This window comes from Sarcophilus harrisii, chromosome 1 (genome assembly GCF_902635505.1).
Source record: "Sarcophilus harrisii chromosome 1, mSarHar1.11, whole genome shotgun sequence".
Classification (NCBI taxonomy): domain Eukaryota; kingdom Metazoa; phylum Chordata; class Mammalia; order Dasyuromorphia; family Dasyuridae; genus Sarcophilus; species Sarcophilus harrisii.
In genome coordinates, this window is record NC_045426.1 from 53,348,532 (window position 1) to 53,363,030 (window position 14,499).

At 45.2% G+C, this 14,499-nt stretch overlaps 1 protein-coding gene across 5 annotated transcripts in view; it reads left to right on the forward strand.

The window, feature by feature from the left end:
* IFT122 (intraflagellar transport 122) overlaps positions 1–8,867 on the forward strand; it is a 68,191-nt gene extending 59,324 nt beyond the window's left edge. For 3 of the 5 annotated variants that reach the window (XM_031955528.1, XM_031955530.1, XM_012543651.3), the window contains 8 exons: positions 596–693; positions 3,032–3,132; positions 4,647–4,812; positions 6,430–6,541; positions 6,749–6,877; positions 7,299–7,378; positions 8,010–8,174; positions 8,344–8,867. In XM_031955528.1, the coding sequence (XP_031811388.1) occupies positions 596–693; positions 3,032–3,132; positions 4,647–4,812; positions 6,430–6,541; positions 6,749–6,877; positions 7,299–7,378; positions 8,010–8,174; positions 8,344–8,433 (941 nt within the window). In that variant the 3' untranslated portion in view covers positions 8,434–8,867. Of the gene's footprint in view, positions 1–595; positions 694–3,031; positions 3,133–4,646; positions 4,813–5,046; positions 5,310–6,429; positions 6,542–6,748; positions 6,878–7,298; positions 7,379–8,009; positions 8,175–8,343 lie in introns of those variants that run through there. The other 2 variants (XM_031955538.1, XM_031955544.1) reach the window with 2 other exon arrangements.
* Positions 8,868–14,499: the final 5,632 nt, after the last annotated feature.

Genomic DNA, 14,499 nt, shown 5'->3' on the forward strand with positions numbered 1-14,499 from the left:
ACAAATACCTGAATGCCATGCAAGAGCCCTTGGCTTACATGCTAATTCAGAACATTTCCCTCCTCAGCAGGGAACTGGAGCTGCAACCATCTGAGCACCAGTTTTGGGTTTGTTTGTTTTTTTAATAAAAAGAAAAGCAAATCACATGGAATAATACACTGGAATTTTTTTTTTTTTTTTGCTCTTAAGTATGATGGAGAAAAATTGCTGCCTGCTAGCATTGGTACTCATATAGAAGGTTTCTCCCAAAAGGATGGCCCTGAATGAATAGTGGTTTGGGGAAAAAAATTCTTCTCCATTCGTCTGAGAACAAAGCCTGTGATTTGCTTATGCCCCTCTTTGCGTTAAGAAGGATGAGGACAAGGGATGATGTTGGATACTACCCATTCTTCTGTTGCTCTGACAACCCAGCTCTTTCCATTGATGGTGGGAATTGTCCTAAAAGGACATGACAAGAGGTACTTGTTTGTGTCCTTCCTTGATCAGTCTAGCAGACTGGGGCCATTAAAAACTCAGACTCCCATCCTGCCACATCTCAGAGGCAGTTGAGGATTTGGTCTGATTGGTCTTCTCCCTCTTGCCTCCATTCCTGCAGCAGACCAAAGCCAGAAGGAGGAGATGCTGGTCAAGTTTCACCACTTCCAGCACTTGGCCGAGCTGTACCACGTGTATCACTCTATTCAGCGCTATACGGTGAGGCTGTTGGAGGGCTAGGGGGTGGGACTCACTGAACTGGGGGCTCCATTCTGTTTTAATGAGCAGCAGACCTCGAGATACACAAGAAACCAACTTAGACACAAAGAACTGCTGAGTAATGTCTGTTTTTTTAAAAGTATCCTTTAAAAACCTTGTGGGTTTTTTTCCCCAGTAGATTTCTTAATTAGTATATAACTAGAATTCTGGAGTTACATCTTGTACTGGTGATTCAGATGATAGCCAGAAATGTTGGTCTCTTATTTTTTTTTTCATAGGTTACTAAAAATGCAAATTCCAATTAATCCTTCCTTTACTTAATTCCTGTCCTAGTCAAGAAATCTTCAAATCTAACCAAAATCTCCAAGTCTAGGCCCAGCAACGCCACTTACTCACTGTGGCCTTGGGTGGGTGACTTCATGACCACACAATCTTGTCATCAACCTCTTTATAACTATCCCAATTCCTCAGCTTCTTGGATTTTTCCCTAGAGATTAGGGTTTCTTCATCTCTAATCATTTTGTTCCTCCTCTCTGTACCTTCCTCACCAGACAAGTCCTTTTCGTAGTTACCCTGTGACTGAGGGAGTGGGCCAAGGACTGAGTCCTTGCCATGAGCTTCTCAGTCTCTACCAAGGCTTCCATATTGTGGGTGGGGCCTGGGGAGGAGAGTCACTAGGTGTTCATCTAAACTCAGCAGCTTCCCAGAGACTGATGTCCTCCTTTGATTCAGCAATCCTTAATCAAGCTAAAAGTGATGTATTCTTTGCCTTTAAGGAGCTTGTATCAACACTGCTGAGATATGGCTTTATTTCAGTAAGTGGTTAAAAAATTCAAGGTTTGTTATTTTTATCACTTCCTTATCACACATACCCGATAATTATTCTTCAGAATCAAGTCAAACAGTCGGCATTTATTAGGCCCTTACTATATGTCAGGTACTCTGTTGAGTTCTGGGAATTTAATCACTTACTATATGTCAGATACTTACTTACTATATGTCAGATATGTCAGAAAAAAATCACTTACAGACACTTACAGGAGCTTTGCTTTATGCTCCGTTTGAGACACTGGTCTCCCTCTGGTCCGGCCAGTTCTGTTACATTGGGTTCTGGATCATCAGAAACCCAGGGATGAGTTCCTCTTGTACTGGGGGAGGGGCTGTTCCACAGGAACAAGGTCCAGTAAGGAGCATCCTCTTCTCTCCTAGACTAGCATTGGAATCATATGGGAGTGGTCTGAAAATGGACAGCCCAGCCCCTTCTTCCAGAATCCAAGGGGGGGAGGCTAATGAGAGGACAGTGACTGGTTTGACTAAGTATAGTGCTTTCCCCTCACACTTAGTGCTGTCAGGTTAGAACCCGTTTTATACCCAGTTTTAGCCTGACAAAGAAAGCAACCTCAGGATATAGAGGTTTTATTAGAACTTTTTTGGAATTTTTTTTCTAATTAACAAGCATTTATTTCCTCTTTTTCTTACCTCCTTTGCTAGAAAAAAATTACAGCAGAATCCTCAGGGTAGAAGTAAGATAACATTTCACTTTCTTAGGGTCAGCTGAGTACATAGAAAAAATAAGATAATTAAAAATTAAATTAAAATTGATTAAGCACCTACTGTATGCCAGCCTAAGCACTGATGATGCAAATAAGAAAAGGAAAGACAGCCTTTGCCTTCCAGGAGCCATCTGAGGGGAAAGTTAATACATCAAAGAAAACTGGAAAGAGACCGGCACCCTCCAGGGGTGCCTGATTGGGGCCACCAGGTTCTGGGGAGTCTAAACCAAGCAGAGTGGCTTATGGAAAGTGGAAAGGGGACTGGCGTACTAAGGGCCTGGGAAGATAGAAAATAATAATAATAAATAATAATATAGTAAACCTTTAAAAAAAAGTTCATATCAGTTTGGAAGAAGACCTTAAAATGTGGGGAAGAGCCCAAATTAAGGAATATAGTTGTATCACTATTGAAGGTCCACAACAGTTATAACTAAGTGCTGGCCAAGTGTGGCCAAGGAGGGGCTTGGCCTGGTATTTACTCAGTCTTATCTAAAGCCCAATTAAAAGCTTATATGTGCTTACAAACAATGGATGTGCCAAATTCCTTCAGGATGGTTTGTTTTAAGTCAATTAGGCCACCCTTTCCCTTGTTTATATGACAGATTTGCCTAGTAAGGCCTTTTGTAGCTCCTGCTGAGATAGAATTCATCATGGCATAAATTGAATTATCTCAGCATTCAGTGAAATGCATTCTAGATCTGATGTGCTGGGGATTTAACTCTCTGTCTCTGTCTGTCTGTCTCTGTTTCTATCTCTATCTCTCTTTTGCCATTTTCTTGCTGCAGGAGGAGCCCTTCAGTTTTCATCTTCCTGAAACCCTCTTCAACATCTCCAGATTCCTGCTCCATAGTTTGTCTAAGGAGACACCCTTGGGTATCTCTAAAGTGTATCCTTGCTCTGGGCCTCACCCCCGGTTCTAATTGCCCATCGCTTTCCTTTTAGAGCACTTTGCAAACAAAACCATTTATCTCTCAGCAGCCCCTGAAGAGAGGGAGCTAGCCATCCTTAGTCCTGTTTTATCATCAAGAACAGCCAGGAAAAGGAAGGTGTCTGTGCCAAAGGGGGAATTAGCACAAAAGGACCTCCTGGGTTCTGGCCCCTGGGGACCCCTCAGGCTCCTGGACTCTTTGGTCTTTCTCTGTCAACACCCTGCAGAGTAATAGTGTGGGAGTCCTCATTCCCCAAACAAGGCTTTGTAAATGTACCCTATATGCAAGAAGCACTCAGGGCAGGGGTCTTCAGGAATTGGGAAATGTATCCTCATTTGTCATCAGAGAGACAGTGTGGACTACTTGGGCTTAAGTCCTGCCCCAGCACCAGCCTAACCTCTGCTACCTCAGGCAGCTCTCCGAGACTGCCTGAGACAAGTGAGTGGCTAATTTGCCTCGGTGAAGGGAAGCGTCCTCCTAGGAGATCCATGTGTCCGGATCTATGTCTGTCTGTCGATCTAAATACACCAGTATTCTGGTCATTGGTGCAGACCCAGCTATGCCTCTCCCCATAGAGGACTCTGACTTACGCTGAAGGTTTTATTCTAGATTTGGTTTTAATTTTTTTGTTTTGTTTTTTACAGTTATTTGATTTTAGTATATCCCTTAGGTTATCCCTTTCCTTGTCACCCATGTGAAGCAGTTCAGAAACAGTCTAAGCGTGTGTTAAGTTTTAGGAGTTTAGAGATGAGGGATGAAAATGAAAAGAAGCAAACCAGGAAGACTTCCTGGAGGAGCCACTGATGGGTATGAGCCCTGCAGGATGGGTAGGATTTGGGGAGGAGGTGAGGCTTTGGTGGAGAAGGCAGCCTAAGCAAAGTCCCAAAAGGCCCACGTGAGCAATCAGCGAGCAGAACATTGGGCTCAAAGAGCTGAGAAGCTGCTGGAGGTTGGTGGGTGGGACGGGCAGCCGAGGCCCGGTCCTGGGGGGTCCCGAGGGCCTGAATGCAGGCCCCGGGCAGGAGGCAGCCAGGTGAGAACGAGGTGGCTCCTGCTGGGGCCAAGGATACAGAGGGGGAGGAGAGAGAAGAGGCGCTTGTCCAGGGCTGACCCAGCTCATCCTAGCCTTCAGCCTCTCGCCTCTGCCAGAAGCTCGGGTCGCGGGCCGTTGCTGAGTGCAGGAGAGACATTCTGGCCCGAATTTAGGGAGATGAGCCTGAAGGAGGCCAGAGAACCCGGGTGGTTAAAATATTAATGGAGACTGCACCATCTTTATCTTTGGAAAAAATCGTATGCCTCTGCATCCGAGAAATACATTCACATCTCACAAATGTGCAAACGCATTTCTCGAGCTTCTGCCCACACCTTCCTGGCATTGGGAAGAGCTGAGCTCTGAGGCGAAGCTCGCTGCACAAGTAACCCTTGGTTACCTCACGGCTTCTCGCCGCCTTCTTCCTCAACTCGGTCACAGAAACACGCTGTTCACCCTGGCCAAGCAGAGCAAGGCCCTGGGTGCCTACAAGCTGGCTCGCCATGCCTATGACAAACTGCAGGGCCTGCAGATCCCCGCCAGGTTCCAGAAATCCATCGAGCTGGGCAGCCTGACGATCCGCTCCAAGCCCTTCCACGACAGTGAGGTGAGTGCGGGAGCCGCCCAGGGATTGCCCGGCCAGCCCTGGCCCCACGACCTCCAGTCCGTCTCCAAATCCAGTTTGGGAGCTGGGCTGGATTTTAAATGCCCCCCACCCCGGGTTCATTCTGCCCTTCCCTCATGGATCCCATTCTGGCCTCCTGCCCATGAATCCCTCTCTGCCAGCTCCTTCATATGTTGGAGCCTTGGGCGTGACCTCGCTCCCAATTCCCCTCATCAGATCCTGGAGTTGGTTGGAGGCTGGCCTGAGGGATGCTGATGGTTCAGGTGTTTTCCAGGGCCTGAGACTTCTTGAAGGATTAAGGTTAGGTGTCTCCTAGGAACAGCCTGCAGTCTTCAGATGTCAGCATGAGCTTTCCACGGCCTCCCAGGTTTGGAGCCTCTCACCCATGCTGCTCTGTGGCCTTGAGCTTCCCTTTCATCCAAACGAGCTGATCACTTTCTCTTCCATTTTGACCAGTGACTTTTTTTAAAATAGCTTTTTATTTTTCAAAACACATGCAAAGATAGTTACTCACTCTTGCAAAATCCTGTGTTCCAAATTTTTCTCCTTCCCTTCCAGTGTAGGTTAAACTTGCACAATCTTCTATACATATTTTCACATTTATTATGCTGCATTTAAAAAAAAATCAGATCAAAAAAGGAAAAATGAGAAAGAAAACAAAAAGCAAGCAAACAACAACAACAAAAAAGTGAAAACAAAAGTGTGATCCCATTTCAGTCCCCACAGTCCTCTCTTTGGATACAGATGGCTCTCTCCATTCTAAATCTATAAATCTATTGGAATTGGCCTAAGTCACCTCGTGCTGGAAAGAGCCATGTCCATCACAATTGATCCTCATATAATCATCTCATTGCTGTGTACAATGTTCTCTTGGTTCTGTTCACTTCACTTAGCATCAGTTCATGAAAGTTTCTCAAGGGCTCTCTGAAATTATCCAGCAATATAGTTGTTTCTTATACAACAATAATATTCCATAACACTCATTTACCATAACTTATTCAGCCATTCCCCAACTCATCCACTCAGTTTCCTGACCAGTGACTTAAGAATCTTCTTCCCAGCATTGCCCTGAGAGATTCCTTATGAAAGAGGAGCAGCAGAAGAGCATGTTGAATGAAGCCTTTGAGGGCTTCCCCTCTCCCTCCTTACTATTCCCAGCCTCTCTAGTGTGGGCACATAGGCAAAGGAACCCTTGAAGTGGAGCTGGAATAACTGGTTCCTATCCAGGCTTTCCCCCATATTTTCATGTGACAGCCTGGTTACTTCCCCTTTTGGCCACTTTCCTCCTCTGTGAAATAAAGGGGCTCCTCATCTGTGAAGGTAGGTCAGAAATGACCCAATACATGGGTACACCAGAGCCCCCCCTCTCACTGCTCACACAATTACCAGCCACATTGCTTACCCCCTCAGGACATATGGACACCCTTTGGTCCAGTGCCCAGCTTCCTGAGGGAACAAAAGAAAGTTGTGGAGGCAAGAGAGGTGGAGGAGGAGGAGGAGGATGGCCTGCTTTGGCCCTGCCTGTGCCCCTGCTGAAGGGGGAGGGCAGTCTGTGCACTTGGCTCCAGGGGAGTCTTGGGGATGGTTCTGTCTTTGTAGGAGCTCGTGCCCTTGTGTTATAGGTGCTCGACCAACAACCCTCTGCTCAACAATTTGGGGAACGTGTGCATCAACTGCCGGCAGCCCTTTGTCTTCTCGGCCTCGTCGTATGGTGAGTTGGGGAGCCTCCCTGCTCCTGGGAGCCGGTGGGGGAGGCTTTGTGCTCCTGAGCCCCTGCGGGGGGTGGTTGCCAGGGAGTGGAGTCTGCTGTGCAGCATAAAGCCTTCGGGGACCTGAATGTGGGCCAAGGTCCACTGCTGAGTACACTGAGCTCTACTGACATCCCCTTTATTCCTGGCCGGTAACGCCTGTTCTCCAGAGGTTTTGCATCTGGTGGAATTTTACCTGGAGGAAGGAATTACTGATGAAGAAGCTGTGGCTCTCATTGATTTGGAGGCCCCCAGGTTAATCAAGAAGGAGAGAAAATGGCAAGAAATAACCAACTCTAGTATCCTTTGTGGGCAAGGAGGTCAGCAGGCCTAGGGAGACAGCAGGGGAGGTCTGAGGGAGACCCTTGAGAAGAGCATCTGGAGAGCCCCGAAGAGCTTCGCCATCACTATCATGCCGGTGGTTTTATCATTTAACCCAGGGGCCTTATGGTCATGTTGCTCGTGAGGAGACTCGAGTCCCGTTGTGTGCTGGTGACTCACTGGTGGTTTTAGGCAAATTTTAGTCTGCCCCCCCATCTGCGAGGATGGTTTTTAAAATGCCATGGCCGTCTCCTGCCAGAGACGTGCAGTTTTTCTACATAACGCCTTGTGAAGTTCTTGAAGCCCTGGATGGAAAGGGAGGGTCATTTGGAGGCTCCGGCACGGGGTGGGGGGTTGCCCAGAGCGCCTCAGGATGCTTCCTTTGACGGAACCCTCCAGATTCACAGACTTTGAGACTAGACGAGACTGTGGAGCACATTGAGGAGGACGACCCTTTCACTGCCAAGCTGAGTTTTGAGGTGAGAGCTTTGGGGTGGGAGTGTGGCAAAGGTCCCTTCCCTTGGCTTCAGGACTTGGGGCAGCCACGAAGGCGGATGAGGTTAGGAGAAGGGAATGTGCAGAGAGAGCCTGGCCTTGCCCAGGCGGGGCTCCCTGCTGCAGAGTCAGCACCGCCACAGGAGGCGCTGGGGAGGGATGAGAATTAGCATCAAGTCCAGTTCCCTGGAAACCTTCGGTCACTGTCTGCTGAGAACCGAGCAGGACGCACCTGGAGTGTTCTGCTGGGTTCCGGGCACTGGGAGTAGGTATGGGCAAGGGTGACCGGAGGGAGTCAATGTTTGGCCTGGAGAGGAGGATTGGAGTCCCCAATGTTTGAAGAGTATTCCACGGGGCTGCCGGCCTCCTAGAGCCATTCTGTGAGTCATCAGAGGATGGGACCGGAACCATCTGGTGGGACGGCGGTTACACGGTACCCCCGGAATTGGACCGGAAGAACCTGAGAATGCTTCTCAGATCAGGGTGCTGTAGAAAGGCTCCTTTGTGGGAGGAAGTGATCCCTGAGACCCTGGGTCTCTGACAGTCTTGGGAGCATTGAGACAGAGTGGGAACCTGTGTCGCTGAAGCCCCGGCACTCTGCTCCCCTTCTTGCAGCAAGGGGGCTCCGAATTTGTTCCTGTGGTGGTGAACCGGGCGGTCCTGCGGTCCATGAGCAGGCGGGACGTGCTCATTAAGCGCTGGCCCAAGCCACTGCAGTGGCAGTACTTCCGCTCCCTCCTCCCCGATGCTTCCATCACCATGTGCCCCTCATGCTTCCAGGTAGGAAACGTCATGGCCCCTCCCGGGCAGGGATCCACCTTTACCCCTTCCTGTCCAGCTCTAGCCTAGACCCCTCACGTGGACTAGTTTCAATTGATTGTGAATAATTTCTCCCCTTGGAACACCAACCATCCTCCTGCTCAACAACCCGGTTTGCTCCTCTTGGTAGATGTTTCACTCAGAAGATTATGAGCTTCTGGTGCTTCAACACAACTGCTGTCCATACTGTCGGAGGCGTATCGACGAACCGAATCAGTGACCCCTCTCTGCCCCTCCTCGCTCTGGCCCCAGCATCTCCCCCGGCACGCCCTCCCAGTTATCTGAAAATCCTGCCTTTGTTATTCCCAGATATTTTCAGATTTGCAAGATATTTATATGAAAAAGAAGAAACGGTTAAAACCATCAAAATATTTTCTGTCCAGATGAAATTTTTTATTGGTTGGGGTGGGGGTGGGGAGGAAAGTGTAACTACGGAATTTCTATTTATGGCATTTTCCGCTTTGTAAATAGCACCATGAAATGGAAAAGAGAATGTACATATATTTTCTATTAAAAAAAATCTGTTACTCTTTAAGTTGATTGGAGTTGTTCATAGCAGCCTGCTGGAGTCCACAGATCTGTCAGACCATTAGCATGTACACTTTGCGAACAGATTGCCTCAATAATTACAAATAAAAGGGCTACTTATTTTCATCAGTGTCTGTATTTTAGCAAATCTTCATATTGTCTGCAACTTAATTTCCTTATGCAAAAGTGCACCTGTTTCTAATTTAATCAGAGAGGAACATTACATTTGTGTGCTCTTAAAATTTAATCTAATTGAAATGACAGTATGGGGCGGGTTAAAATTTTGTTTTTATATTACCAAGAGCAGTATTCACAAAGAAATAAATACCTATCTCAGCCACAGACAACAAAAAATATTAAAAAGAGACCCAAGTCATCTCTTGTCTTTCTAGATTGAGTCAGGGTTTTTTTAAGTTCTTGTATAAGAAAATGGGGTGAGGGAGGAATGGAAAAAGGAGAGAAGAAATAATTCTCCAAGGAAAACCATGTTGCCCTTGAGAAGATTATATTCTAGTGGGATACACAAGCAAGTATATACAACATCATTTCTCAAAAAAGGGAGTACTAGAAAAGCTATTCCTTAGGAGAAATATCTTGCACAGCACTTTGAGAGAAACCAGAGGTTCTAGAGTGCAGAAGTACAAGAGAATGCATTCCAGATGTGGGGGACCACTTTAGTGAAGACATAAAATGAGGTGATATGTGTTCAGGGAACAGCTCACCAGCCACTTTGGAACCATTGGTAATCAACTCTTTGGGCCTTAACCTGAGGCCTTAAGGGATACCCTGAACTTGGTCCCCTCACTTTCTCTCTGCTGAGGACTTCTGACTAAGACTGAATCATTCTCTAGCTCACCTGCAGATCTAAGCCATAGTCCTAATGTCTTCCATCTTTTCTTATGTTCCTTTAATCAAACATTCTGCTTTTCACATTTTCTAAAAGTTGATACTATTAGAAACCATAAGGGAACACAGAGGGGATGACAGCTGGGGAAAATCCAAAGATACGGTTACAGTGCAGAATCCTACAAGGTAGCCATCCTTGAATCTTGAGTGGGTTGCCAAGTCCTATTCCTAGCTTGCTTCTTCCAGAGTGCTTTCAGCCTGCTTTCTCCCACTCCATTATAGACTCTTAATTTCCTGGGCTTTCACTGGAGTGAAAATTGAGTTTTTTGATAGATTCTAATCTTTCTTAGCTTCTCAAAATTTTGCAAGGAGGACACTGCAAGAGAAAAACAAGCAGAAGAGGGATAGCTAAACTGTCAGGAAACAACAAAGTCATTAGAATCAAAATAAATGTTACAGAACCAAAGTATGATTACATTCAAAGTCAGGAAACTTGTCCACACCATTGTCCCAACTTTGGACCAAGTATCCTATCCGCTCAATCTCCCTTGCTGAGCTCACATTTTTGGTTCTGAGTGGTCCTGGTTTCTGCCCACGTGGTCTCTAATATAATTTGTCCCCTGACAGCTCCTTCACCTCAGGGCAAGAGGACAAATAATAATAAGTTGTTCCTTATATGTGTAAGGAATGTGATATTTTTTTTTAATTGAAGCTTTTTATTTACAAAACACATGCATGGATAATTTTTCAACACTGACCCTTGCAAAGCTTTCTGTTCCAAATTATCCCCTCTTTTCCCCCATCCCCTCCCCAAGATGGCAGGTAGTCCAATACATGTTAAATGTGTTAAAATATATGTTAAATCCAATATATGTATACATATTTATACAGTTATCTTGCTGCACAAGAAAAATTGGATCAATCCAGGGGAAAAAAAAAACTGAGAAAACAAAATGCAAGCAAACAACTACAGAAAGAGTGAGAATGCTATGCTGTGGTCCACGAATGTGATACTTTTCAAAACCCATTCTTAACAAATGTCTTATTAGATTCTCTTAGCCCCTTGGTGAAGGCTAGGATTCTTGTTCTCCTAAAACAGAAGAAGGACAGTGAATAGAGAGCTGGGTCTGGAGTCAGGAGGACTCATCTTTCTGAGTTCAAGTCTGACCCACAGATACTTACTAGTTGGGCAAGTTGCTTAAACCTGTTTATCTCAGTTTCCCCGTTTGTAAAATGAGCCGGAGAAGGAAATGACAAACCATTCCAGTATATTTGCCAAGAAACCCAAAATGCACTCATGAAGAGTCAGACACGACCCAAACGACTGAACAGCAACAAAACAGAAGAAGAAAAACCTCAGAGAGTGATGTGATTCAGGGTCATGTCGCTAGGTAGCAGAACTGTGACTAAAAATCTAATTTTCCCAACTCCCACTCTAAGGTACTTTTCTAAAACCAGGCTGCCTTTGTTAAAAGAGTTTCCTTTGTTCTGTGATAGAATCCGAGCATCTTAGAATTGAAAAGGGTCATCTTGTTCAACCTAGCCCTGAATAGAAATCTCTAAAAAAACCTTCCTAAACAAGTAGTTACCCAGGCTGCCCTTAGATCTCCTTTGGTCTTCCAAAAATGCTCTTGCCAATTTCGCAAACATTCATGACACTGCATTATGCCATGTTTGTTAGGAAGTTTCTCTCAAATCAAGCTCCTTCTCTGCAGCTCCCACTCATTGTTCCTAGTTCTGCCCCCCTGGGTCAAGCAAAAATAGTCTAATTTCTCTTCCTCCTGACAGTCTTTCAAATACTTGGAGACTGCCCCTTCCTTGGTTCCCTAATAATAATAGAAAGATTATTCTATTCTCCACGCTGAACATACCCCAGTCCCTTCCACCCGCTCTTAGCTCTCCCTTCTTTACCTGCAGGAGCCAAGATGGAAACCACATTTAGGAAATGTGTACTTTATGGAGGAAAAAAAATGAAGGAAAAGCATAAGGAGAGTTGTACCAACAGAATTCTTGCCATTAAAGTATCTAATTACTTCAAATCATGCATGCATGCTTTCTAGCTAAACATTTATGAATGTGTTAAGATTTTCATCAGTGTGTTACTTGAACTGAAGTCATCTGGCTGGGAAAAAATAGGGGGAAAACTACTACCTAGCAACATGTCAATCATGCTGACAGATCAGATGGTCTGTGGTTGAAGGCATCGGAGTGGGATGGGAAGACTAGATGGAGACGGAGATGTTTACAACCTCAGGTAGTGATTTCAAAATCACCACTGCGGCTCCTTCAGTGAGGGCATCATGGGAATTGGCAGATGTCATTTCAAAACCTAAGCCCAGCCTACTAAAAGGCCACTGGACTGGGGACTGGGAGACTGGGGTTTAGTAAATCAGCAAGAATTTATCCAACACCTGTAACGTGCCAGGCCCTCTGCTAGGTGATTCTCCTGACTAGTAGTCTTGGACAAGTCATTCCCTGCCTATTTTCTGTAGCTCTGTAAAAAGGAGATACGTATATGTAAATGGGGAATTGGAAATGACTGCAAGATGAGCTCTTCCGGCTCCGAGTTTCTATTAATATATCTGCCACTGTTGAGCTAGATGGATTTCATCTCTCTGGGCATCTTTTACCTGTGAAATAGAGATATATGACAATCTGCTTCTTCAGAGGGAGATTGTGAAGACAAGAAAGGTAGAACTCATCAAGAGCTTTGAGCTTTTTAAAATAAAGGCTCTCTCTGTTTCCTCTTCCCTCTGTGTCTGTTTCTCTCTGTGTGTCTATCTTTCTCTGTCTCCCTCTCTTGTTTCTCTCTCTCTCTCTCTGTCTCTCTCTCTCTCTCTCTCTCTCTCTCTCTCTCTCTCTCTCTCTCCCTCCCTCCCTCCCTCCCTCCCTCCCTCTTAGTTCTCTTTCTCTCTCCCTTTCTTCCCTGTCTCTCTGCTCTTTCTTCTTTCTCTTTCTCCCTCTTTGTTCTGTCTTTCTCAACCTCTCTTTCTTCTATGTCTTTCTCTTTTCTCTCTCTCTCTCTTTGCTTCTTAGTTCTCCCTCTTTCCCTCTCTCTTCTTTCTCTCTCCTTCTTTGTTCTTTTCTTTCTCTTACCCTCTTTCTTCCCTCTGTTTCCGTCTCTCTTCTTTCTCTTTCTCTCTCTTTGTTCTCTGTCTTTCAGTCTCCCTCTCTTTCTTCTGTCTCTGAATTCTCTTTCTCTCCCCCTCTTAGTTCTCCCTCTTTCCCTCTTCCCTCTGTCTGTTTCTCTTCTCTCTTTCCCTCTGTTCTCTCTCTCTCCCTCCTTCTTCCATCTTTCTCCCTCCCCTCCCTTCTTCCCTTTTTTCTTTCCATCTCTTCTCTCTCTCCCTCTCCATCTTGCTTTGTTTTCCTACCCATCTGGTAGTTCTTCCTTGGTTCACCTTCTTCCTCCCACTTTTAAGAATGGGTATCCTACAAGAGTGGATACTTTCCTTCTCTCTCCTGTTCTCCGATGCTTCACTCATTATGTTTGTACAGTTTAGAGTCCCTGTGAATTTCTCCTCTCAGTTCCCCTCATCTTTTTCTAAATGCCTCCTGAAGTTCTCCATCTAGATGTCCCACCTGCTCCTCAAACTCACCAGGTCTAGAATTGAATCTATCTTTCCTAAAAAGTTGCCCCTCCCCTTAATTTCTCTATTGCTGGCTCTCTCTGGAGGTAACCTCCTTCATGTTCACACTCTTCAATTATACCTTGAACAAGCTGGGCCAAGAACCAAGCATTCTTCTGATACTTTCAACCCTCCCTCGGCTACCCTCGCTGTGCTTCTTGAGGGAGACTTTTGAATTTGTTATTGAATCCACAGTACCCAGCACAGTATCTGGCATATAACAGGCACTCAATAAATGCCCGTTTGCTTAACTGACAACCTCATCTTTAAGTTTATTTCCATCCAATCGAATAATCCAGCCCAGATTCTTGTTGCTGTAATCTCCCTCCCTCCTTTCCAAAGGAACTCATCACTTGACATTGAGCTCATGGGCCTTAATCTCCACTTATCCCATTTATTTCACACACAGACTGATTTCCCCCCCTCTCAAATCTTGTTAGCCTCATCAACTGCATTCCTATTTAACCCGTAGGGTTGGCCATGTCTTAGCTCTCACTGCCATCATCCTCCACAACAGTGAGCATTTATTAAGCACCTGCTTTGTGCTAGGCCTTGTACTAACCCTGGAGATACAAAAATGCAGTCCCCATCTTCAACAGTGTTCCATTTTAATGGGAGAAAAAATACACACGTGCTTATGTACTTACAAGACATATAGAGTGTGAAGAAAACCGTGCTCTTCGCTAACCTCAAACTTTGCAATTCCCTTCTGTCATCATCATCATTTTCCATCTTTCCCCCCCTCACTCCTAAATATTTGATGGTGAATTTCCTGGGGATGGAGACACAAGCACACGGTAGGTGCTTGTTGACTTGCCAACCACATCCATCTATTCTCTCCATCTTTGTTCTATCTCCATTCCTCTTTTAATTTTTACTCCTATTTTTGATAAGTTTAAGTATACATTATCTTCTACCCTTAAATCCTTCACTTGAGAAATGTTTTTAGAAGTGGATTGAATAACCTTCTTATACAGGTTCCTGTATTTAATTACCCTGCTAATAATAAATTCTGAATCATCCCCACTATATACTTTTGTCTGCTCCTCTTCTTGAACTGTTGAATGGATTAGGTATACTACCATTTCATGTTATTTAATTCTAATTAAGATCTCCTGTTGTATAGGCTGATTGTTGCCTGATTGACAATCATGCTATCTCTAGTAGCTTCTCTTTCAATCACTCCCAATCCCTACAACCTAGATTCTCTCAGCAGATGAGAGAAAGGGGCCTTCCCCCTTTGCAGAAAAAAAAAATGAAACCGTCCATAATTCCCTTATCCC